This window comes from Vidua macroura, chromosome 12, assembly GCF_024509145.1.
Source record: "Vidua macroura isolate BioBank_ID:100142 chromosome 12, ASM2450914v1, whole genome shotgun sequence".
Taxonomy (NCBI): domain Eukaryota; kingdom Metazoa; phylum Chordata; class Aves; order Passeriformes; family Viduidae; genus Vidua; species Vidua macroura.
The window spans coordinates 10,466,991-10,493,530 of NC_071582.1; the positions used below are offsets into that span (position 1 = coordinate 10,466,991).

At 40.6% G+C, this 26,540-nt stretch overlaps 1 protein-coding gene across 4 annotated transcripts; it reads right to left on the reverse strand.

The window, feature by feature from the left end:
- Nucleotides 1-333: 333 nt before the first annotated feature.
- On the reverse strand, nucleotides 334-25,962 carry LOC128813405 (tropomodulin-3-like). Of its 4 annotated transcripts, XM_053988503.1 has the most exons (12): nucleotides 25,422-25,457; nucleotides 24,407-24,580; nucleotides 21,910-21,996; nucleotides 19,051-19,246; nucleotides 17,520-17,676; nucleotides 9,966-10,088; nucleotides 9,284-9,373; nucleotides 8,618-8,748; nucleotides 7,567-7,674; nucleotides 5,979-6,122; nucleotides 5,506-5,650; nucleotides 334-3,371 (listed from the first exon to the last, which is right to left on the reverse strand). In XM_053988503.1, the coding sequence occupies exons 4-12, from the start codon at nucleotides 19,174-19,176 to the stop codon at nucleotides 3,340-3,342; spliced, it is 1,056 nt and encodes a 351-aa protein (XP_053844478.1). In that variant the 5' UTR covers nucleotides 19,177-19,246; nucleotides 21,910-21,996; nucleotides 24,407-24,580; nucleotides 25,422-25,457; the 3' UTR covers nucleotides 334-3,339. The 4 variants fall into 4 exon arrangements, with proteins under 4 accessions (XP_053844478.1, XP_053844477.1, XP_053844480.1 ...); XM_053988502.1 differs by lacking the exon at nucleotides 21,910-21,996; XM_053988505.1 differs by lacking the exons at nucleotides 21,910-21,996; nucleotides 24,407-24,580; nucleotides 25,422-25,457 and adding an exon at nucleotides 25,763-25,962.
- Between the last annotated feature and the right edge of the window lie 578 nt (nucleotides 25,963-26,540).

The window sequence follows — 26,540 nt, forward strand, 5'->3', positions numbered from 1 at the left end:
GCCCGCGGCCGTGAGGGGCCATAGCCCGCACGGGGAGCGGCACCGCGGGACCGGGGCCGGGGCGGGGGCCGCGGGTGCCCGGCTGCAGCTCCGCACGGAGCAGCCGCCCTCCCCAGCCGGCGGCGCTCGCTCGGGCCCCGCAGGTGCCGCTGTGGCGGCGCTGCTCCCGCGCTCTCATCGCCCCGCCCCGCGCTGAGGGAATCCCGTCCCCCTCAGCGGTACCCGGCCGCTCCCGGCCCGGCTGGAGAAGGAAAGCTGTTGTTCTCGTATAAACACAAGGGTTTCAAGCAAGTCAGTTCAGTATTAAAAAAAAAACAAACAAAACCCCGCAGCCACAAGAAGAATACAGTACTTTAATCGTCCACAGATTAGTAACTGTTTTACAATCTGACAGCATATAGTGCTGATATGCTAAAATACTCAATACCTGCTTCCCCAATGGAAATTTAAATTGAACCCTTGCTCGTTTGTAGCTTACAAACGCAAGATTACTCAAGTTGCAGAGAGAGTGAGGCTATTTCTTTAAAATACAAGAGTAAATAGGTAACTGCTCTGAAATATTGGTTGTGTTTCTATGCTTAGTTTGGAACCAACAGAATCAACATACGCGGTCATTTGATTTCTGCATTAAGCCAGAAAAATAATCAGTAAGGAAACAGTATCTCTTTCAGAAAAAGACCTTGTGTTTATGGTAACTGGTCATCAAAGTAATACCACTCCTGCACTCACTATCAATAAAATCATATGCAGGATCTCACCACACTCGATGGCATTACATCAGTGTTCACTTTGTTGAGACTGTTGCAGATTCCTGGCTACAGACTGAATTTCTTCATTTATTCCAAAAAGGACACCCACTGCAGGCACAAAAGTGATTGCTGTTAACTGTTCCATGCACCACGCCAAAGGTCTTGCAACAATTTGGATGATTAAACCCTTCTGGTTGAAAAAAATTGTTTTCCATGCCCAGCCTGTCAGGTATCTGTCCTGAAAGTCACAAGCAGTCAAATTTTTAGCTGTTGTCTACAGAGTTAAACCATTTAACTGTTACAGTTAACCTGTTGTTTACAGAGTTAACCATTTGTGACAGGACACCTGAGAGCTGCAACTTAAATGGCTCTGCCTTTGATTGGAATATAAATAATTAAACAGCCAAACTTGATTTAGTCAAAGCAAGAAAGGGGTTTGGGCTATTTTTTCCATAATCCAGCCTTTCAATTTTCTTTTTCATTTTCAAGTAGGAGATAACTGCCTAATCTTTTTAGGTAGTGATAAAACATCTCATCATAGAAACCCAATACATGAACAGATTCTGTGAACATGCAGCCCTTCAACAAATGAAGGAAGACATTACAGCCTGTTTATTGACACAAAATGATTACGGTGCCTAGCAAATAAAAAGTAAAGTACAGCTTTAGGCAACTCAGCACATGACATGCTTTGGCCATGTTTATACAGCAGTGTCTGTCTGTAAAAAGACACAACTTCTGACTGTATGCATATGGTACTAGAACTATTTCAAACTTTATTTCAAAATCTAAAAAGTTCTTGAAAATTTACAAAAGTCCAAACGAAAAGAAGCCCTTTTTGTTACTCATCAGAACACTTCTGGTGTTGATGTGAGGTCACTGTAAGTGTAGTCTTTGGCTTTAACTGAATTAATTTCAACTTGGTTTTCAGAGCATATATTTATTTGTAATTCTAATAAAATGCCGATCTAGAAGTAGGGGGGAAAAAGGTTCTTCCACGAGTATAAACCAGTTATATACATCCCCACTGAAGGCACTACAGTTCAAAATTCTCTGTACAGTTGCAGTAAAATTTGAAGCCACCTCCAGAATAAAGTCTGTCTTTAAAGATCCAAACCAAGATTTGCAGCAAATTACGTGGGCACAGTGGCAGAGACTTGCTCTGTTTTTATAGTATATACAACCTGATGCAAAATTCTCAGTCCGATATGTTTTTCACACATAAATGCTCACCACATTATGATCTTTGGATGAAAACAGTTGTCAGTTGAATTCTCTGTTGCTATAAATACAGCCAAGCAGTCCTGTAGAACATTTTTGTGATCTCAAAGCAAAGTACAAGACAGTCCAAACAGACCTACACTGAAAAGCTTCTAGATTTTCATATTTCAAAGTGTACTGTGATTATGTACAGAATTTGAAGTGGTTCTTGTTGCCTTATTAGTTTGCTTATAGAACTTTAAACACTTTAGTAATGACTATGCCTTAGAGATTTGAAACTACATATTGGTTGGTTTTGCATGTATTAGGTAGTGTTTCAACATCAAGACAAATATAGAATGGAAAAATCCTTTCTTAAAAGTGTTACTTCATTATTGAAAACTGTTAGATTTGTATGAAGTACAAACAGCTTAATGTAATGCAACTCAGGCCAGTGGTCTAACAATTAAGGCTGCTTTTCCTGTATAGTTATGCAGAATTTTAAATATGAATGTCCACTACTTCTAGAGAAATTGATACTTATGTAGATAATTTTTAAACAAAGAATATAAACTAAATAATGCTGATGAACACATGAAATCAGTCTAAAAATGTATCCAGTTTAGATACAGAGCAAGACACAGTTATGGGACCTTTTGAAAAAGACTTTAAGGATTTAGGTGTAAACAGAAAAACTCATTTTGCAAGGCTCCTGAATTTCTTTCTTGTTTTCCAAGGCTTCCATTTTTGTGTTAGTCCCTCTAATTTCTTGGGAGAAGTCCTTAGCCAATTTATTTTTGTTTGGCTTAAAAGGATGTCTTTGAACTTGATTACAGTATCAAGAACAAATAAAAAATAAACCAGTAGAATTACAAATAACATTGCTGTGAAAGATTTCAGTGCAGATGAACAAAGCTGAACAGCTTTACATGAGTGCAGCTGCTGGGTGAAGAATCCCTTTTCTCTAGCGCATTGCTGTCGGGAATATACACACCCCTCCTCGTAAATACACACCCCCTGATTTTCTTACTAACATTTCAGTTGGGTCAGTATCTGCCCAATCATCTTAAAAGTCCCATTCTTTGACTACAGACAATTATACCATTGATTTGCAGTTACATTTTTAGTAGAAAGCACAGCCAAAGTCTTGAAATACAAAAAAAAGTTCTTAAAAAAACCAAACAAAACCTATGGTACAGAGACTGGCACAGTTACTGTGTCTCCATCCATCCCAAAACCGTGCTGCATACCAGCAGATGATTCTATTGCTTTGCTTTGAAAGGAATGGGGTTTCCAGTCTTTTCCCTTCTAACCCAGGTCAATGGAGTCCAAGACTGCCGAAGCCCACGGTGCTGCCCGTGCTGACTCCAGAGCTCTGGCATCAGCTTTGCTAATTGTCTCCTTCAACCCTCCTCTTCCGAACTGCAACAAGGGAGACAAGAAAGAGAAGTTTTGCTATATTAGCATTTTAACTATTATGTTTCTTTAACTTGAACACTTACTTTGTCACATGAAGTACCACAAATTAAGGTAGCTAACACGTAGCATTAGACAGCACTTTAAGCAAATAAGCCGAGCTTATCGCCTTATTCACAAACAGTTGCAAATATTTCCAAGAAAGGACTTGTGGGAAACATTAATCATCTTATGTCTGATAAGCAGATTTAGCCAGGATTCTTTTTTTACAGTTTTTCCAGTTTTTTAGAGGTGAATTTAATTTACATGGCTTCAAAAGAAACACAAGAGCTTCACGATATATCTAACACAATTTATACACACACAGATGTTAAATTCAACAGCCTAAAACCTTCTATTTATTAATAAAAACATTAAATTGTCAGAAAATGCAAGAGCAATAAAAATTGTGATTAAAATAACTAAAAGCTCACATGTTATTAAGATTTGAGAATATGCAATATTGATTGAATGACTGGAGTTTTCCTCAACATTTGTATTATTTTTGATGTTTTCACATTATCAAATTACGTTTTCCTTTTCTGTGCAGACAAAGCAAATGGCACCAAAGGTCTTATAGGACATATAAAGGACATAATATAAAGGACATCTCAATTTTGTTTAACAAAGTGAAGCAAGCACATCTATATAAGAAGAAAGTGAATCTGTTCTCAAATTCATTCAATGGAAAGTAGGTGGCAGAAGTTATTCATACCTGCTTTCATCAAACTGCAAGAACAGATGAAAAGAATTTCCTGCCCTAGACTTCTCCAATCATGCAGTTAAAAGTACACAGACAAAAAACAGGGAAGTGGTACAACACAGTGTGAGCAAGGAAAAAGAAAAAGATGTAGACTTTTTTAGAAGGAACGTACAAAGAGAGAAATTGGAGACTTCAAACATCTCGGTTTCAGTGAGATGGGTATTCAGAGTAACCTTTTCTGTAGCTTCAGGGCTGGAGAGATGAAAAGGTATTTGCAGAAACTTTTACTTGCATACTCCAGACTAAGAAAGCAAAGGAAAAAAGGCAAGATATCAACAGAAGCATAGATTTTGAACAGTCAAGCACTAATAAGAGAACTAGTGAGAGAGGGAAACCTTAGAAAGCTCTGAGACACCTGAAGCATTATGATAAAAAACCCAACTGGTTTAGAAAATATTTTGAGAAACAAATATGCAGTGTCTGAGTGCCCTTCTTATCTCTCTGTGCTCTATTCTAGTTACTCATCCATATCTTTCAGAGCTGTTCTCCTCCACTTTAACCTTTACTCAGAGAGGAATCAGATCTTTAAACCAAATACCAATTTCCTGTGTCATTCCCTCTAATATATTCCTTACTACTGCTACTACTACTAAACTGCCTGGCCCCTTTTCACACTGATGAGAGGTCACCACAAAGCATCTAAAACAAAAAGATTTAATTAAATAGTTTCAAAATGAAGTTCTACTTGAATAGATGGACATTATTTTGTAGTTGAGTGCCTCAAGTATTTGACGTTATTATACAAAGGATTTCCATCCATGTACTATGTTATTAACCAATTTTTTGCTGAGCCATTTAATTAGGATTCTAACTGATGAGCTCCAACAAACCTGACTGCAGCAAATAAAGATGCCACTGCTATCAGCTACTTGTGCATGAACAGAACCACCAAGGGAGAGATTACCCAGTCCCAGCCTCTGTACATGACAGTATGTTCAGTTTCCTTGCTCAAGCAATCCCAGTGACATTGGGATAGTGGCACTGAACAGGGCATCTTACACTGTTAATTTCAAGTACCGCTTTTAAAGAGGAAATTAATCTTATCTATATACAATTGGGTGATCAAAACTATTGTTTTCACTTCCTTTGCCACAACTCACATGAGATTTGAATGCTCTTGTTCTAGACTATGCTAAAAATTCTCCCCTCATAAACACCCTGCAACAAAACAGAAAACATCAAACAGCAACAAAAAAGTAGAAGTAAAGCACAAAAGAAACCTGAAACATATCTACTAATCTTGTGCTATCCTGGTTTGCCAAGAGAGGAGGGGAATAACCAGACACCTTTAAAGCCTGTGCCAACACACTCAGTCAATTAATAATTGACAGGTCTTACCCAAATCATTGTTTTTTGTGATAGCTGCAGCTGCCCTGGCTCGAGGTCCCTGTTGTGTGAAATGGTATCCAAATTTGAGGATCTTGTTGTTTTCTTCAAGCATTTTGGCAATTTCTACTTCTGCAGCTGTGCCCAGCTGCTGCCTCTGTTAAAATAAAAGGTACACAAAGACAACAGAGCTCAGGTGTGTTCATCTTGAAAGAGATCAAAATACTATCCCCATATCAGTCAATAAACACTCAGCTTCATTTTAGTTAATCAAATAGGCACAAGGTCCTAAAATATATTTGTACACTTTAAAGCACAAGGAAGCATAGAAATCAACCTCAGCTGGATGCTTCTGACAATCTTAAGGGCAATTGTTGATGGTGTTAAGATAATGAAAGATAAAATATTTGAAGAGTTTATCACAAGCCATCTTGTAAATTAGGATTGGCTGGGTTTAGCTATGATATCACCACCACCTCACTTACCTGATTATCAATTTTGATCTCTGTCAATGTTTCATTGTCTTTCAGTGCATCAACCAACGCCAGAATTCCAACACCAGTGATGAAGTTTGATTCTATGTTCAAACTTTTTAATTTTGTGTTTACTCTCAGCATATCTGCAAGAGCCTTTGAATATAAGAAAGCATCATTAAACTTTTAAATTTTGCTGCAGTACCTCATAGCACACAGCAATAACCACTTCCACTAACTAGTTCCATGGAACCAGCAAGTTCAGAGATGCAAGGTGTAACTTCGCAAGCTTTCACTTACTGAGACTGAGATGACTCTTTAGCCAGACATTATCTACATTCCCTTCTTAAGTAGCATTCAGTCAAGAGAAGGCCTGTCTTTCTCTTGTTACAAACGAAAAAGCTACACAGAATATAAATGGTCTGAAATTAGCATATTGGACCAATTCCATTTTGTAAGCCTTCACAGCACACAACGAGCAATGCAGGCTGCTAAGCAAAGGCCAAAGAAAGGGCATTAGTCAACTGAGAGCAGAATTAGATATGGTTAATTTGTAAACAGGAGATCTGACTTCGAAAATGCTTTTGTCTGCGGATTTGGTAGGAAGAGGTAAAATTCAAAGCTCTCAGCATAGTAACAGCATGGAGCTAAAGGCACTTTTATACCTGATGTTATTTCTGAGAAAGGAAGAAAACAGAAATGGCTAACTGCTGAGTTCACTGGCAGAAAAACTGTACTGTTTGATTTTTTTTTTCTATCAAGTCGCAATACCAAAAATGCAACAAAACCACATTTGAGAAAAGAAGCCTTTATAGATTTTTATTACACATTTTAGTCCTGTTGAAAATAAACTTTTTAATTGACCCAAACCCAAAGTTTTCAAATGCTCATTTGTTCATTTAATGGAGTCTTTCAAACTAGTTGCCTTTTTTCTAATTTGAATTTAAAACAAGTGCAGAGGATTGTCCTGGCAAAACAATTAGTTTTGTTTTCTTACCTCTTTATTTGTAATTAAATAAGGTACTGCTTTAATTCAACATCAAAAAAAACAACCTGACAAATTATATTTAAATTTCAATTGTATCAAGCTAGATACTTTGACTAATATTATGCCTTTTATACCAATATTTTAAGCCAATCTTTGGTAGCAGTGAGATAGAGAAACACAGATTTTACAACTTCAACTAGAACTCTAGTTAGTTGAAAAATATTACGGGTGTTTTTAAGTCCTCAAATGTGCTTCCTGCAAATTAATTTTGAGTGAACTATTGGCTACTGGAATGAACAGCAGGAACTAAACAATTAGGAAAGAAAGAAAAAAAGGAAGGAGGTTAGCAAAATGAAAAATCAGAGAAAGGGACTGGAAAAAAGAATTCTCCCTCACACATCTGAAGCATTGCTTCATATTAAGTTACTAGTAATCATTTACCAGTTTAGATACAACAAAGGTTCATTAAAGAAACCATAATTTACACTGTAGCAAAATGGAAACATTTTCATCCCTGAGCATTTAAACTGGATTAAATTCAATCCCTTACCACTGCCATTGAATCCTAACTTCCCTTGCACTCCACTCAAAGCCATTATCATGGGTACTTACAACAGCAACAGGGTCATTGCTTCGGGTGGCTGCCAGGCTGAAATTCTTCACGTGTGTGTTGGTTTCTAAGGCTTTTGCAAATTCTTTCAGCGTTGGAATTGGTATGTTCTTGAATTAAAAATAGCATTTCACTCTCTTGAGATACACAAGTTTATCCTCTCCTCGCAACTTGTCCCACTGCCTTATTCTCTTTACAGCAAAATGCCCTACAATATTAACTACCAATGGTCTCCAGCAGTCTCACAGTGAAGACCTACCCTAAGATGCAATGGCTGTAAGAGTCACCAATTCTATTAAAGCAATCATTTTTACAGAATAGTAGCAACCAAGCTTAAAAGCAATAATTTTAAAGAATTAATTAGAGGAGCAAATGTCTCTGTTTATTGTATCAGAAACTTTGATCTGTTGCCTATTTAGGCAGTTATTTTGGCTAGCATGTACCTGTAACACAGTATTCTTAAACCATGGATTTTATTTTGCCCCTTTAGTAAGGGAAACAAGCAGCCCTGGTTGCTGGCAAGGCTGTCTCTGGTGTCTGCACTGCAAGTCAGGGGTGCTGCAGTTCTGGTTTCTTTCAAGCAAATATACAAAAGCTTGTCATGTGTAAAAACACAACTGTTACACTTAGGGAGCAGAAGCTGCCCTAACTTCCACCAGCCCTTTTGTACAAGAATCAGAAGGATGAAAGGCACAAATATCCCTTTGCTTGCAATAGAAACTGAGAGCACGTTGCTTTATCAAGGACAAAGGATTCAACAAAGTAGTTAACTCCATGATAATGAGCTGCTGGAACTGCTGCCAGCTTGGCAGCGACAGAAATCAGGGCTGGCAGTGAGAAAGTCTAAGACTTTTTAAATACACATTTGGCAAAAGAAACCAAGATGGCTTAACGGTTCAGCTGCAGGTTCTGAGCTTATACACACTACAACATTCAGCAGAAAGATTGCTGTACTTAGAATAAGCCTATCATGCTCTCTTAGACAGTTTTGCAGCTAAAAGTGTCTTCTACTGAGAAAAAGCAGCATATTTACTGCAGCCTTCAGGTAATTACCTTAATGTTATTTAGATTAACTTCAACAAGACGAGAATCATTATCTTTAATCCTTTGCAGTGTCTCCTCCACGTTTGTGGGATTTGGTGGTTCATCAAAAACAGGCAACATTTTTTCACCTTTTACTATATCTGAAAAGTAAGGCATTTAAATGTAATCGAAAGGTTGCACACATACATTGTGAATAAATTATACACATACTAAATATTTACTGTATTTAAAGATAATTTCATTAGTATTTACATCTCTCCCCCACCAAAAAAGCCATACCAAAATACCATACTCTCCTGACCATATTTTCATAAAGTTCAATTCTTCTGAATTTCAAAAGTCCTCACAGCCTATCTGTTTTTTTTTTTTTTTCCTGGAAGCACATAGGAGTTGAATTACAAACACAAATATAAAACCTAAGAACCAACATACACAATGCATGCTTATGCCTGTTTTGTCACCAAAAAGTGACTTAAATGCAGCGGACACTTTAGTGTGCATATATTTCAATTCCACTCTTGCCATAACTCAATTAACAAAATTATAGGCATACACACTTCCAGACTAAGACTGAAGAGTCTAAAAGAATGTTGGTGCAACAGGAAACAGTGAATGCTATAGTAACTGTGTGCAGTACAGAGAATTGATTTTTCTACCACTTGTGTACACACTTACTTGAGAAGCTGTCTTTGTCAATCCCATTACTGCTTCCTACTACATCACAGAACTGATTGTTTGTTATCAAGTTGGACATTCCTAGTATTGCTGAAAAAGGAAAAAAAAGAAAAAGACGGTTTTTACTGTTCCCGACTAATTCAGCTCAGATGCAGGGTTCCTTTAAATAACAAAACCTGATGTTTGTACAATACTTATCAGTATAAAAAGCCATTCAGTATCTTAATCATTTGAAAAAAGTAGAAAAAATAATTTACTATAGACATTTTAGTTAACTTTCACATCTTAGAAAGTGCTGACCTCACCAGGTTCAAGCACCAACATTAAAAAGTGCAGCTCAGTCACAAAAATTAAGCTTTAGGAATACAGGCACATACAAACGTATTGTTGTACACAAGAAAAAGCATCCACATCCACATTAAAAACCAGCCAGTCTGAGGAATGGATTTAAAGGTTTTGAATTTGAAAATCAGGTATCTTTTGCAGGCCAAAATAATTAACTTCCTCACAAATTATCACAAATCAACAAAGTGAAACACTTCAAGCAAACTGGCAAACAACATAATCCGGCTTCTATCACAACTGCAACGTCCTGTAGTCAGATCAAAACACCACCACATTAATTATAGATCTTTCTTCTCTAAATATGTACCAGCCCATTCATCCTTCAAAAAAACCTCACCTGCGAGGTCACCCAGTTCTGTGTCTGTGGCACTGGTCAAGGCTTCCTCCAGTTCTGGATCAAGAGAGAATTTTTCTTCTGTGAAAGACTGTATGGGCTTTTGCTTGGGGATAAAGATTTTCCCTGGAGTAAACAAAATGGAAAGTCTGATGTTACTTTGTATTATATTGCTACTTATGTTTCAAATACTATGCACTTAAAGAATACATATTACATTTAGTGAATACTAGGAGAACCACAAACAACATAAAGGGTTCCTCCGCTGTTGCATGTCAGGGATGAGCAAAGAGTATAAACAAGAATAAATTTTCAGGAGTCTGGATCATGATTCCAACCTTATTTTGCTTCTCCTAAGGATTAGAAAGTAACATAAAGACCTGCGTTATACATTTTGAACAGTTTAGAAAGACTGTAAGAAAGATTTAGCATCACTAGAGAATGCGGAGTTTCCTCTCAAGGGAAAAAGGGACCCAGGCAGAACTGTAATGGGAATGTGTCAGAGAGAGAATATCACAGAGTTATCTGAAAACACACACCTGACTATTCACTGCAGTTTTTACACCATACACCATATTTTTGATTTCAGATGTTAACCTCAGTTTGAAGCAAAAAACCAAAGCTGAGTGAGAAAACCATGGTTTGTGAACAGCACAAAACATGGTAACAGATTTCTCTGCCAGTGACACTGTTTTCTAAAATGATACTTAGGTCATCAAAGATTCGATGGCAAAAGAACCAGGAGTAGTATTACATTCTGCACCAACCTTTAAGTTATTACAGGCAGGTAATGGAAAAACTTATTTTAGAAGACATTAATTAATTAGAGGTCTGTGTAATTACCATAATTCCTGCATACACCTTTAGCTGGAAAGTTAGGGTAGGAAATCAGAATATGAGAAAGTCTTTCTAACAGTTCAGCTGTGAATGGTTTAGAACTGGTCCTTCAGAACAAAGAAGTCTTCCACTGGGTAAGAGCCAGGACAGGCAAGGGGTGCTCAGGTTCAGGATAAATTAACAAGGCAAACAAAAGCTCCTGTACTGATGCATTTGAGAGAAATCGTTCCCACTACACAACTGTGAATCAAATCTTAACAGCTATTTAAGGTTCAAGTTTTTCAAACTTTCCAAGTTGCCTGAGCTATCCACAGAAAGAGCAATGGAAAAGGAATTCTAACTTCATTTTGTTACTTCCTGGGGTAGGAAGTGGTGTTGATAACCATCCAATGAAGTCTCAATCCTAATTCAGGAACCCACCCTCTGTCATACCCATAGCTATAAAAAGTATTTCCACAGAGGAATCATTGTTGTCCCAGTTACAGTGATAGTAGGTGGAGTTGAGAATCACTAAACCCAAAAGAATGTATTCCATATCTTCTCTAGATTACAGTAGTTTGTGGTCATTTTCCTTTTAAAGGAAGTCAATGCATTCCCACTAGCACAGATTACAGAGAAGGACATGAGGTTTTTCTCTGACAACACAGTCTGATGACCAAGAGCTGTTGCTAGCAACACGGTATCTTTGTTCCTGGGTTGCTATCTCTTTGGAAACTTGTATAAATGGTCATTATCCATATTTAGAAGCACAAAACAAACCTCCTTACATAACTGTACTGATTCCAAACAGTAGTTAAGTGCAGCTGACATGCATTATCACCCATACCTCAGCTTTGATGGACAGTGCAAAAGAAACTGTTGGTGATTCAGGATTAAAAGAAAACCTTCATAAACTGATTCAGGATTAAAAGAAAACCTTCAGAAATTACACATTTCTCCTTCATAAATTGAAGGCTTATGTAGCAATTGTTTCAGGTTATTTTGATATAAATGATGCAATACATTTCTATAATTTTCTTTTACCAGCATCACGTACTGGGGAGAGATTAACCTTTAACTTAAACTGTAGTTCATAGAGAAGAATGTTTGACAAGCTTTTCATCAATCCATGAAATACTTTGAGCAGCATACACATGATCTAAAGCCTTCCAGCAGCTATGGTTGTGTTATTTTCCCTCAGTAACACGGGCTAGTAAAAGGGTGAGGATTTTGAAGTACAAGAAAGGAGGACAGTGGGATTTGAGCACCTGAGCCTTAGTTCAGCATCCTATTTGCATCATCAGTGCAGTAGAAGAGACCAGGAAAAAGAAATTAATCTCAATTAAAAGCAACTTGGCAAAAATATATTTTAACCTAATTCAGCCTTCTGTCTGGTTCATCCCACAGTGCTCATAAAAAAAGAACTACTTTTCCTCATGTTGCTTTTCAGTAATTCTTCAATTCATAGGTTAGAAATGTCTAGTTCAAATATTTGCTTCCTAAGAGCAATACTAAACTTATCCATCCATGACTGACTTTTTAGAAAACCTAAAGAGAGTGAGAAGTATAATCAGTTTTTAATAAAGTAAAAAAGTTAAAAGCCACTGCCCTCCAGAAATATTCACTGCAGCCAACTCCAGTCACATGAGCTGGGTCAGGAGCAGTTTTTGTTATAAAACAAGTCACACCCTTGTGTACATAATTTCTCATTCATTGGCTTCATCTCGCCCTAGAACAGAAATCAGAGGTTTACAATGCACATACAAAAGTAGGTCCTTCCCCACTCCCCACTTCTAGCAATGAATTTACTTCCAGAAGGGTAAGACCTCTGTGTCTCTGGGGACAATGATCTCACTCAAGGCCTGCTGCCAATACAGTTCAGCAAGTCCCTTCCCCCCTCCTAACGCAGGCTTTAAATAAAACCAAAAACCACTACACATCTGTGCAGCCCATGAGATGTGCAGCTTGCCTGGAGCTCAAGTGGAACATTTCCAAATAGCAGGGATTTGATTACATGAAGGAACATGACTGCATTATCCTGGCTGGCTGTAAAGGAGCTAAGATGAAGCAAATGAAGAGGCAAATTTCAGGGATATTCACATCATTTTTGTAATAATTATATAGGCAGGTGTTCCATGCCTTTAAGCTAACATGTTAGATGATGCACATCCAGGATAAAGTCACAGGCCTCCTCTGCTACAGAAAGAACTTTCAGTTTCAGTTCCAGGCTCCACCCAACTGTATTGCTCTAAAGGCAGGAACACTGGATGGTGTTTATGGAAGTGCCCTGGACATTTCTCACACAGATTCACAATATTTAAGGTGGGACTCAGTACTTTGCAGAAATCAGGTCTGTTCAGTGGGGCCATGCACTGCACATGGCTGGTACTATTCTCACACACCCCACACTAACAGGCAGCAGGCAGCTACACCTTGCACAGCAGAAGTCTAAATTCCATTTTTGGGGTACTCCATTTGGGGAAACAAATCAAGTGCTACATGAGAACAACTGAATACAAGCTTTTCTCATCACTGACTTCATGAAGAAAAGTGAGCAACATCTGATGTATTCCTTACATCTTATGTTCCTTAAAGTTTCCTTAGTTCAGAAATTTATATAATCCACATTTCATCAATCTCCAGTTCTTACCATGTAACAGACTTAGGTTTATCAATTCACTTGTAAGCACAGTTTCATACTAATGTTTTTAATTCAACTTATAAGTGAGTTCCTCAATGTCTTAGTGCAGAAGCAGAGCTGTTATCTGCTATCTGATTACAGGCCACATAGCAGTGAATTAGAAAACTGTTTTACATTAAGGCTGGAGTATCACATCTTATTCTGTTCTAGTGCTCCTGTATGGAGAATATCAATTTGACAAGCTGTTTCTGCAAAGCTCCTACAGGATATTAGTTTCACTTCACAACATGTAACACACTTCCTTTAAAGACTTTAAAGTGATTCAATGGCAAACAGATAACACAGTATCCCAAATCCTGCTGCAACAGAAGGCAATGGTGATCTGGAGCAACAACTGAGTAGGGTGCCAACAGAAGAGCTTTAGCCAGGTGGCTACAGTTTCAGTCTATTTTCTGGGTGATAGAGAAGGGGAAAAACCAAACCAAACCAAGACTAAAGCAGAAGTTACATGAACTGCAAATCTACACAGAACAAACACAATCGCACCCCCGCAGGAACACAAAGGGAAGAGAGAGCCACAATTAGAAGAGTGCAAAGGCTAGCAAGGCAAAGCTTCGTTTACACAACACTTTGCTAATGCCTTGCACTATACAGCACAAAGTACATTACTATCTCAGATATGTTTTTATCTCAGCAGCAATAATTGTCTTCTTCTGCTGCTCCAAGAGAAGGGAGAAGGAGGAGGAGCATTGATCAGACTCAGTCAGATGAGTGGAACACACTTGAGGGCAACAGCCTTCAGTGCTGACGCCTTGCTTTACTGTTTGGATGAGATCTCCTTCTCCTTGCAGTATGCCCTGTAAAATCTTTGTGACATACATACACACATTGAGACAAAGCTAGTTCCGTTGCAATTATTATCACATAGGTCTCATTAATCTCTTGAACAATAGTTTACTGTATGGTTCAACACTTAAATCATTAAACTGTGTTTTAAAACAAAGTAAGTTTTTAAGGATGCTTTTAAAAACAAAATCAAGCCACTGGGAAAATTGAATACAGTATAATTTAGGGATAAAACTTTTCATTTCTTTAGCATTGCTCATTTCACTACAGCAGGACACTTTACAGTATTTCAGATCTTCCACATGCCATAGCACAAAAGAGGTTCCAAAGACCTGGAGAAATTACATCATCTATCACTGAAAGAGTAGCAACACTATTTTCATAACATGTTACCCCAAAATTAGGTACTTAGGGCATCTGGAAGAGAGTCTTTTCATTCACACTTTAGCAGGAAAACAAGGTTACCAGAATCAGTAGCAAGAGAGGATATTTAAAATTAACCTAGGGTAAAAGTTTCTTTGATAAATCTGCAGACCAAATTGCCATGCAGAACATCAGTTCTACTAAAATAGAAAAAGGAAAGAGAAGGGTAGATTTTTCCTCTTCTTGCTCCATGAAATGAATAGTTGGAACAAGTTAGAGCAACGACACCAGCCAGGGACACAGAAATATTTTAGCAAATTCTGACCCAAAAAAATGGCACCAAAAAAAACCAGTTGCAGCTCCAATCCATCTCTCTCCTCCCAAAACCTCTGTAACTGAAGGTTATATTTGTCACATTTCTCCTAAATTAACAGGAGAATCAAGCAAGATTTTCACCTACCCTTATCCCACAACTTGCTAGTGTTTCACCATAACACCTATTTCTAGATGAAGTGAAAAATTATAACCCAGCTTAGTTGTCTGTTGGTCTGCTTTCATATTAACGAAAAACACATTAGGATACAAGCCCTCTATAGAAAAAACATCCTACTCAAGTATTATGTTGTACCCTATGCCCTTTCCAAGTTCTACATCTAGATCAATATCATAATTTCTTGATTTAAAAGATTATACTATTTACATTTGCCATTTTTGTACAAAATGGCAACAAATGTGGCAGCAGGTAAAATTTGAACCATAATACTTTCATGAGGGGAAAAGAAAAGCTTATCCCTAACCTACTGCAACATGAGCTTGACCTTCTTGCCTCCTGCCCACTCAAAAAAGCATCAATTTGGATACTAAACATTTGTTTCCACATTTTTAGTTTAAATGAAAGTAATCTACATATCTTTTTTTTTTTATTTTCTCTTCTCCCATAGCATAAAATGACAGAAGTTACTAAATAGTAACTTTTTTTTAACAAGATACAGGAAATTTTACAAACTACACTGGTATGACTCATTGCAACATGCAGACAGACTATTTAGTAATACTTTATTACATAAAGGAAATGACATTTGATCTTTCTTAACCAAGCTCTGCATTACAGCTGGACCCTTCTGTTTCTCTGCAAGATTCTCACAGATTTTATCTACCCAAGCAAATACTTTTATGTGTGCATGTAGACGTAAGCTAACTTAAGAGAGCCATCTATGTGAAAGAAGCACTAGCAGTCAGCAGAAAATGTAGTATTAGAGCACATCCTCCTTGCCCAGCTCACTCCCTGATGGAGCAGTGCACAGGATTCAAGGATTCCCCAGTCACCAGTGAGCCCCAAATATACTGAACTCAATCACACTTAACCATCAGTCTGTCTCCAACACAGACTGGCAGACATGTCAGGAGAGCAGCAGAAGCTGGGCGCAGCCAAACACAACATGAACAGGTACTTGGCAGCAGCAGGGGCACCACGAAGGCACTGCTGCTGTGGTGCCTCTGCCTTCTACAGTCAATAGATTGCATTGTCCTGCACTTGGTTACTCCTACAGGTGCTGTCAGCAAAGGAGTGCCACAGTTATCTCTCAACACAAAGGGAGCTGAGCTACAAAAAAAACCAAAACCACTCTTTGAAGGAAGTCCATCATACACGGTGCAGCACACAGTAAAGTCACAACCTCTCTGTTACTTAAGAAAAAGAGGGAGGCACCAGCGTTGTCAGGTAAAGCTATCTGGCACAGGAAGAGAAAATGCAAATACCCCCACCAAAATTTTCACCAAATAGACCCCACAATCATATACATAAACTCGGTGGATGAACAAAGACTCAATTCTGAAATAAGCAATGATTTACACCAGAGAATTAAGTAGAATTAGTTTCAAACCCTTAAGAAAAGAGGCGCCTGTTCATCTTGAGCAGCTGGAATACAATTTAGGAAACAATTTACTGAATATTTGTGCAGCAGATCTGCTCTGCTGCTGGGGAAAGTTCACAAGAGCCAGGACTCACAAGCAGTGCTCACTGTGGTGACAGCTAAAAGTCTGCTCCTATGAATACGTGCCCTGCACAGGTCTGGGTGTGTCTGTGCCTACCAATAGTGCTTTGTAAGACTCCACAAATTTGGGAACTTCTGTTCTTGGTGGGAAAAAAAAAAAAAAAGAGCTGTTCTTATAACATTTAAGAAGCACATTCTTTTTCAATTTTCTTCTGAAAAGGAAAATGCTTCCCATTAAGTCAATGAAAATACTAGATCCAAAGCAAAAATTTAAAATCCCGGGCTTTAATAATGTGCCTATGGTTTTCAGACCACAAACCACTGCCAGATTTCAAAACTTGTGATGTTAACTATATAATTAGTCAGGAGTAACTATGCAATCTTATTAAACCTTTCAGTAAGGATGCTAGAAAAACACCATGACTGCATACACCACTTGTATGGCCTTGTCAGCTTACATCATCTTCCAACATTACTGCCTACCACAACATCATTCATCTGCTGTTTCTCCAATCCAACACAGTGTTACAAAGGTTGCTGTCTGTATTCAGCACAAGGCATAAGCCACAGGCACAATGACAGCATTTGTTATTATTGACATAAATTAGAGTTAGCTCTTACTTTGAGGATACCATGCCCATCAGAACTTTGCAATCTATGATAAAATCTCTGAGTCTTATTTCCTTCCTGTGCTACACACAAAGTGCACACCAGCCCCAGCTGCACAAATGCCTCAACAGGAAATCTCCTGGCCCTGCACAGTAGCAGCCATTTGGAAATGCTGCAAGTTAAAAGCATTACAGCTGCCAGTGCTTCAATCAAATTCGGTTCACAGTAGCTGTGGCTCCTCCACTTCAGAGATTTCATAAGCACTTACACGGGAAGGGGTGGTGTTACCTTTCTTTTCTCTTGTAAAAGGCACATAGTCTTCCCTGTCCTTGTACTCCAGCGCCTGCTTCTCCAGGTACGCCAGGAGCCGTTCCCTGTCGAAGGGACCCGAGGCCTTCTTGGCAGTCTGGTCTTTCTGCCGGAAGCCTGCAGGCAGCAGCGCGTTCTGCAAAACAAATGGAGAGAAGAACAACAGCTTAGAAAGTCTGGCTGAGCACCTGCTTAGTTTCATTTCCCACTTCCTTCTTCCTCTCTGCAAGGTTCTGATACATCATCTTTTGTAGGCAATCTTTGATCCCCCTGCCAACTTCATTTTCTTGGGGCAGGGAAGGACACAAGGCAATCTAGACATGGAGAATATAATGAAAACACAGAACACTGTGCTCTCAGTAGGATAGAAACAATTATTTTAGTGCGATAGCTCCCAGCATACAATTTGCCAGTTACTTTGCATTTCTTTGCTAGAATCAGCACTGTTTAAATGAGCAGTACTAAATAAAACTCAGCTATTTACAGTTTAGACATTCAGCAAGAGACTATTTCCTCTGACACTTACATCCATGTGATTTTAAGTCTTTAAGACAACTGACTCCACTATTATTTTAACACAGTATTTCTGGTTTTGACCTGACTCAAGGTGGGATGTTTCTTTGACAATATCAACATATTTCAACTAAAGAAAAAAAAAAAGGATATTAGTACAGAATGACCAGAATGAACAGGAATTCCGACTGCCATGAAAGATAGCCAGTCCCTTTTGCCAGTTCTCCTTTGTTAAAACATCCATAAAGTCAAAGGCATTTAAAATATCAGTAATATTTTGCAGTGCAACAAAACAGGTGATCATAATATTCTGAACCAATCCCTGAACATCAAGATTAAATTAATGCTGGTTTTATTAAAGCAAAACCAGAGAGAACCATGAAGTGAAAACACAAGTCTTGAAGTCTGAAATTAGCTCCAATATCTGTAGAGGACAACTCAGCTCTTTGTAGCAGAAAGCTGTAATATTCTTTTTTCAGTACCCTATGCTGACATAATCATTCAGGAGCTTAGCAATTACTTATCTTCTCTTCACAAAGCCAGCATGAGGACAGGAATAGATATAAGCTACCAGATACAGGACCAGGAATCAGTAGAAGAGGTTGGCACCCTCCCACTCCCATCAAACTCCACAGCAGAAATAATAAAACAAACATGGATGCAAAAGGGCTGTTTACCAGGCAGCACTGGAAACAGGAAAGTTAAACAGGCCTTTCTAAATAAACTTTCTTTTCAAGAACATGAACAACAGCAATTCTTATTTATAAATCAATCCCGGGAAGCTCCTCCCAGTTATTCCTTGTTATGTTCTCCTTTGCTGCAGTTGTGTCCACCTTGCAAACAGGAAATAAGCATTATATACACATATATATCTGTGAGATCATCAGCAGGCTATGAAAAAACTCTGTCCAAAAGTATATTGTACAAAGTCTCAATTTATTTTAGACTACTAATGGAATAAATTAAAAAAATAAAACTTCTCTTGGCTAATGCCTACCTCAGGGTCAAGATCATCCAAAACAGTTTCTAGTTGCTTCAGTTCTTCTTCCGAAAGTTTGCCAAGAATTTCATCCTCATCAAGATCTTTGTACTTGTCCAAGTCCTTTCGAAATGGGAGTGTCATGACTTGGGCAGTAGCAAGTTGCTCAACCACTTCAAAACCAAGTCTTAATTCTTATCCAGATCTAGAAAAACTTTTAAAAAGAAATAAGCAGAGTTAAGGTAAATATCCCAACCACAAAGCATCTTCAGCCTCCACGTACATGTGAAAGGAAAGCTCTGTCACCCAGTATTGCTATCTGTTACTCTACAGCTGACAAGGAGCACCTGGAAGCTGTGTTTCATCACTGATAAGAATCCTGTCCCACCATGCCTTTGTCCATCAGTAATTAAATTATATCTAATTAAGCTATATCTATTTTCAAATCAAAGTCAATACCCAGTCCTCTTGACAAGAACACAAAGCCATAATTCCCACAGAGCAGGGGAGGTTGTAGGGCAGGAGGGAGGAGATCCTACTCTTTATGAGTCCAGTCTAACGCCTTCGTTTTTTGCACATAATGAAGCCAAAAGAAGAGTTAAGATGCTCCACATTTATTGTTGCTACAGCAGTTCAAGGGCACTTAAGGATAACTTCCTATAAACAAGGTGATTGGTTATTACTGACTCATACCCTTGCATATTACCTACAGAAGAAACAAAGGAAGTTTGCCTCCAAGTTAATTATAGCACTACCGTTGAAACAACATTCTGTTCTGTCCAAGGAAAATTACAATAGCTTGATGAAAAGCATAGGAAATACAGCTTCTAAGTGGCAGCACTCCAGTCAATCCTATGGCCATAAAAAATTGAAATAAAAAAAAATTAAAAATAAAGAATAAACTGGTCACTAAATGTTATATTTAAAGGAAACCAGGGTCCTTCAAAATGTACAGTCTGTATAGCACTTCTCACAGACAAGGAGAGGGCAGGGAACATCTTTTCTAACACCCACAATTTTTGAGCATTTGTCTTGGAAAAAACAGTTAATCACAGCAGTGTTCAAGAAGACAAGTTGTTTCCTCTCATTTTTCTGAAACAAGTTCTAGGACTCTCCTTTAGTTCAGCCAAATTCTTGTTTCAAGCTGACCACACAGACAAAGAAAAGGTAATTGTGGTGACTCTCTGTAAATAAGCAAGAGAGTCCATAAGGTGTTTGGGAAGCAAAAGCTAAATGTATACATTCCTGTTCATTAGTCTCCTTAAACCCTTTTTTTGGCTCTATAGAAATACTCAACACAGACCAGGCACACAGTAAAAATCTTTTTTTCTCCAGTAGCCCCTATCCAAGGACAGATGCTCACACCATAAATACAACTGCATTACTTCAAATCCACACTTACACTGTCCTTCAAAACCAGATCAATTTAGTCACTGCCTCTTAAGTAGCAGGAAAAGGCAGGCTGTATATACATACATGCTATACTATGGAATCCTTCACACAGGATTCCTCCACCTCAGTTGTTTACATCCAGAAAGGTCTTCCTGGCTGCCACAGTTACATATGGTGACATTTTAACTCAGAGACACTAAACAGACATGAGCACACAGAGGTTCATCTACACCATTCAGTCAAGTGTACCTGTAAAATTAATCTGGTTTTAACAATTGCCTTTGCAAGAACAGTGAATTTCCAGGTCCTATCAACATCTACACCTGAATGAGGAATATATTCAGCTATTTTCAGGATGTCTGCTTTTAAAAAAGTATTGCTGATATAAACAGAAGAGCTTTACTGTGAACTACAGTTGACAATGATGAGACTGAAGCTGACCTTTGCAAAGCTCTCTCAAACACAAGGAGGAATTCTCATTTTTGTGGTAAATTAAATCAGAAGAACTCTTAGCTTCCTCTGAACTAAACCCAATCATGCTGGAAGAGCCCAGACCTATAGCAAGAGGCTACAGAACTAGGGACAGGGGTGGCAGGACCAAGTTATTGGCTGCAGAAAATGCAGAGGGTAGCACACCTATGTTTTCCTAAGTTCCAAAAGTAATTAAAGGAGTGACTCTGTGGCCTAGAGAGCCACCTCCTACAGTTTTCACAGTCTGGTAGTATTTGTTTCTCCAGGTGCAAGCAGCTGATGGACAATTAGCTGATGCCACACAATCTGCATGTGAACTTCTCATTCCTGGAGCCTTAATGTTCTGCCTTCCTTACAGTTCAAGCCATTACACAGGATCACAGGAGAAAAACATTTCCTGCAGCTCATTACACATCGCTCTTTGTGACCAGGCTGCACCATCCGAGCCTTACATCAAGACACTGCTATTTACCACATTTCTGCATGTCCATTTGCATTCAAATATTAAAAGGTGTAGTTTTAGCAGGTAATTATAAGGAGCAGAATGGTTAGTAAGCTGCAGAATAATGCTGCCCTTACTCTGAAAGAGAGTTGCACTGCATAACCGTACATTATTTTCATCTACATCATCTGTATTTCCTCTCCATTACTTGCCATAAAATGCTGTCATCCAGAATTAATTACCTTTTATTTACTGCAATGGGATGTTTCATATTGGAAAACTACTCATCCTTTGTAATACATTAATTAATTTTCAGGTCACAGCCCTTAGTCTCACTTGTTTGTATGTGACCAAAGAAGTCAAATCCTCAGGTACAGTGTTCACACACACACACAAAAACACACACAAAAGTGAAAAATAAAGCAGCAGAACAAAAAAAAACAGTTTCTGTAACTGAGGCTTCACTTCATCAAGAAGGGAATCACATGTGGCCTGGCAAATACAAATTTAAAGAGTTTTGGACATGTTTTCTAATATCTATCAGGGATATTTTTTTTTAAGTATGAAAGTACCCTTAATGTGAGACATCTTTAAATTGTATGATGGTAGCACTGGTCAGCACACTGAGATTGCTTGGCAACCACTCTCAGAAGCATTCCCTACAAAAGAAAACACAGCATATACAAGACTTGCATACAACATGCTAAAAATCAGGTTTTAAAACATAGTGTAAGGAATTCTCGTTACCTAAAAAGGGCATAAAGGCCAGCTAAAGCCCTAATCTAATCAAACAAGCCTTTCACCTCCCATTAAACACACTTAGTGCTCTATTTGCTTCCCATCATTTGCTGTAGCAGTTCAGCATAGAGACACATGCATAACAAACTACAAGCCTTTAGAAGGGGCAGTTACTTGGCCTGTGAATATTTGTGGCACGTTATATATATATATGTGTTCTTAATGCAAAATCATGGGAAAAACTGTAACCATCAATTTTGGCTTTGCAAATACTTTGCCCTTTTCTCATGAGCAGAGCTAGTTTACTTTTAAGTATCCTTCTTAGCTTTACCATGAAAACATTGCATAAAAGTCCAAAGAGTTAATATTCTTTCTCAGATATCTAACTGTAACATGAAGTTCTTCACTCCAGCAACTTCATAGTCACATTTAGAGAAATGGAATGAAAACCATCACTTCCAGTCTATCAAATGTCAATTCCCTGTTTGTTAAGCAGAAGAGAAGCTGAAAAATCAGAAAGGAAGAAATTCTGCTGGACATCACAGAGAAAAAAATCTTGCCATTATTCCCGTGCCTGGGAAATCAATGAAGAACTAAAGAAATAAGAAAACAGCAGTAACTTTACTTTATGCCATTACCTGAATAATCACTTGAAAGACTTTCAAACAACTTTCACACGCTTCTTAAGCACAAGTCAAAATATTTTTTTCTCCCCTCCTCTCTGAAAGTATATTTTTAAAAAACAGAAGATTCTAAAAATAGCAAGCTTCCAATTATCTTTCAAAAACTCTACCCCTTGCCCCCCCTGAAATTTCTGTTATATGCAAGAACATAATTTCTTGGGACGCAAACAGGAGAAACTCTTTAGATATAACTTGCCCACAGGAAACGACAGTGTTGTTAAAGTCCACTGTAAATGGCTTCCGTGAGTTGGATTTTAAAATAGAAGCAACATCATGAAAAACAAACTGAGCTGGGTTTGGCCAGCACATTCAGAGCTCGCTTTAATCTCATTTGCTCCTCATGAGCCTCCTTCCCCCCAGCCTCTGGGTGAACCCAGCAGAGCAGGGGGGTCTGGAGCAGGGGGGTCCACAGGGTTGTCAGCATTCCTGCACCACTCCTCCCAGCTGCTTGGAGGAGCCTAATCTGAGCATTTCCCCAGGGAACCTCTACGATGGCAACAACTCTAGTTTCCAGTGTGCAAGATTATACAGAACTGTTTATGAAGAATGTACTGCACTTGAAAGAGCTATCTTTACTTACTAAAGCAAGGAGAAAAATGAGTAAATATAAACATTACCATAATCCCAGCAGGTTCCTTAGGATATTTTTGTAATGCCTTATAAGTCTGCTGAACAGCCCAATACTGTCTTTCTTAGCAGAAAGCTTTTAGAAACCCACCTGAGGCTTCCACACCCCCAGCCTGGGGTGGGGCACAGGATCCGGGTTGTCCTGCCCCGGGAAGGAGCAGACATCCCCCAGCCCAGACCCTCATGGAGCCAGCAGGTGGCAGCTCGCCTTTGCCTACACTTCTTGTCAGGGTGAACATTTTTCCAGGAAGGAAGACACAGCTATTCTGGAGTATTTTCCTAGAAAAACAAGCTCAAGGCTTCATTCTGTTTAAAGAGACAATTCACAATTCACTAGGGAAACTGAGCTTCCCTAATTTCACATTTGTCCACACAGTGACCCAGGCAGTGGGGGGGGACAGGCAGCTACTGCAGAGTAACTACACAGACCATGAAGATGCTTCCATAATGAAGGGAATCTGAACACATCTGTGTTTCCAGTTCCTGCAAGCTCCTCTCCTCTTTATCAGAGGGCATCTGCAACCAAAGCCCACTCTGCTCTTTTATATATCCTGTGTACAATGACACAGAACTGGGACACAGCTCTTTTGCAGACAGGGTGCTCCAAGTGATGGCTAAGCTGCCAAGTTAGCATAAAAACTTACTCCTGTGTGCCTGTTCCTGAATACTGGTCACCCACATTGCAGGGCTAAACAGACATACCCAGTCAGCCCAGGCAACGGCAGGGGTGGCAGGGCCAGGAGCCCCAAAGCCAGTACTTGGCAAGCTGCACAGGGCATGGAAGTGGCAGCAGTTCAGCACACCCATGGCACTTCCAGGCATGCTCACCAAACTTGCTGCAGGACAGGTGTTACAATCCCATATAAATACAACGCTGGGATAAGATAAAAATCCCAGGTGCCCCGAGAAGTTTCTCAGTCAGGAATCACCACTCCAGCTGTCCATTCTCTATCCCAACATGCAGGAAGCTAGTGACTGGCCAGGGTGAGGGATGTTTAGGCATAATTTTTTCAGAAAATACCTGGATGTTCTTCGATAGAAACCTGCTGCCCATTAATACACAGTATCTGCTCCTGGAGGAATTGCCTGTTGGTGTCTTAGTCAAAAAGAAACTTCAGATGCAAGCTACCAGAATGTTTATTGAAACATTCAGTTATCTTTTATCCATTGCAGAAAAGTGGCAAAACTTACAAGCCTGGAACAGAACAGCAGAAGAAATTTAATTCATTTCCATTCTATTACTTCTGAGTACAAGTCAGTTTCAGGTCCTCCCTTACATCACTGCCTGCCTTTCAAGCTCTCTACACCTGACACCGTAGCCAAACTTTAGTTATGAGGATTAATCCAATACATTGCAGCAAACTTAAAAGTACACGGCAAACTCCCTAGAACATCACTTATTGCAACACAACTTGCGCCTACCCGCAGAGAGCCAGGCTCTGAGAACAGGCCCCGAAAGCTCCGTGCGCAGCTCTCGGGACAAGCCCTGTGCAGGGGCGAACGGGAGCCTCCGGGAGCTGCCGGGCCCGGCGTCGGTGCACGGAGTGCACCGCGCCCAGGAAAGGCATCCCTCCGCCACTGACCGCGGGGACCCGAGCGCTGTGTGAGCCGTGCAAAACACATGCAGCGAACTGAAAGAATTACGGGCACCAGCTCTACAGGCAAAGTTTCCCAAGTCTCCGTTTTCGGGCTGCTCAGCAGAGCGGGGCGCTGGCTGAACACCCAACCCAGCCCGGCAGCTGGGCGCGCTCCGCAGCTCCCCCCCGGCCCCTCAGCCCCGCGCCCACCGCCCGGGAGGCGGCTCGGGCAGGACCCCGCTGTCGGGCCGACCGCCGCCCCGGCCGGACCTCCCCGTCCCCCAGCACCAGCGGGGCTTCGGGCCCCCCGTGAGCCGCCGGGGTCCGGCCCGGCGGGCGCCAACCCAGCCCCGTCTTCCTCCTCCCACCGGGCTCCCGCCGCGGCGGGCGGAGGGCTGTGCCCACCCGAGCCCGGCCCGGCCCGGCCCAGCCCGGCGCGCCGCAGCCGCTCCCCCTCACCCGGGCGGCCGCCGCTCCCCGCTCGCCCAGCCCGACCAGCAGCGCCGCGTCTGCGCCTGCGCCCCGCGCACGCCGGGAGCCCCGCACCCGCCCGTGCGCAGGCGCGCCGAGAGCGGGGCCCCTGGGAGCGGCGGGGCCTGGACGGGGTTGGTGCCGGTCCCGGTCCGGGTCCAGGTTCAGGTACCGGCCCCGGCCCCGGCCCCGGCCCCGGCCATGGAGGTTGGACGGCTCGAGGCCAGGTTGGACGGGGCTCTGAGCAACCCGGGCTGTGCAAGGTGCCTCTGTCGGGCAGGGCGTTGGATCGAGGGGATCTGCAGGGTCCCTTCTGAGGCAAACCGTACCTGTGGGGGCTGTGGCAGCCCCTCCGGACGGGCACACCGCGTGTGTGCTGCCCGCGGGGCGGAGCGCCGGCGCCGCCCAACTCATGGGTGCCTTTTTGGCGCTCCACGGCCTTGCAGATCTCTCTTGTAGCTTCTTTCTACCTTTGGCCCCTTAAGGCTCCTCGTCTTCACCTCTGCCCACGTTTTGTTTCTTCTCCGTTCAAAAGACGCAGCTTCCCCCTCCGGGCTGCCAGGCAGGTCACCGCGCCGAGGAGTCCGGTGCGCCGTCACTGCCTGAGCCGCAAAGGGAGCAAGTACCGGGACACAGCGGCTGCTCCTGGGGAGCTCCGGGCCAGAGCTCCTTCGGCGCTTCTCTTGACACAGGGCAGGTGGAATCCAAGCACCAGCGTGCCCTATGTGCTGGTGTGTGCTTAATCAGGATTTTGAGGATGTTTTGGCTACCTGCTAAACACCACGTGTTGGTAAACAATATTCTGTATACAATTTTTTTAAGGTTTACAATGTGACTAGAAGACCTGGACAACAGTGGAGGTTCCACTGGTGCTGAAACAATGCACGTGCACAGCAAGAGCAGATGCAGCACAGAGCTCCTCACTGCTGGTCACTGAGCTGAGCACAGCAGGAACAAAAGCCTCCGACATAACCCTAAACTGATTAAAACATAATATACTTACTGTCTACAGCGCTGATGTGGTAAAAATGAAGAATATTGGTTCAAAGTATGTGGCTTGAGACAGAAATATCTTCTTGCCTAGGGAATTCACACGGGGTGTAGACA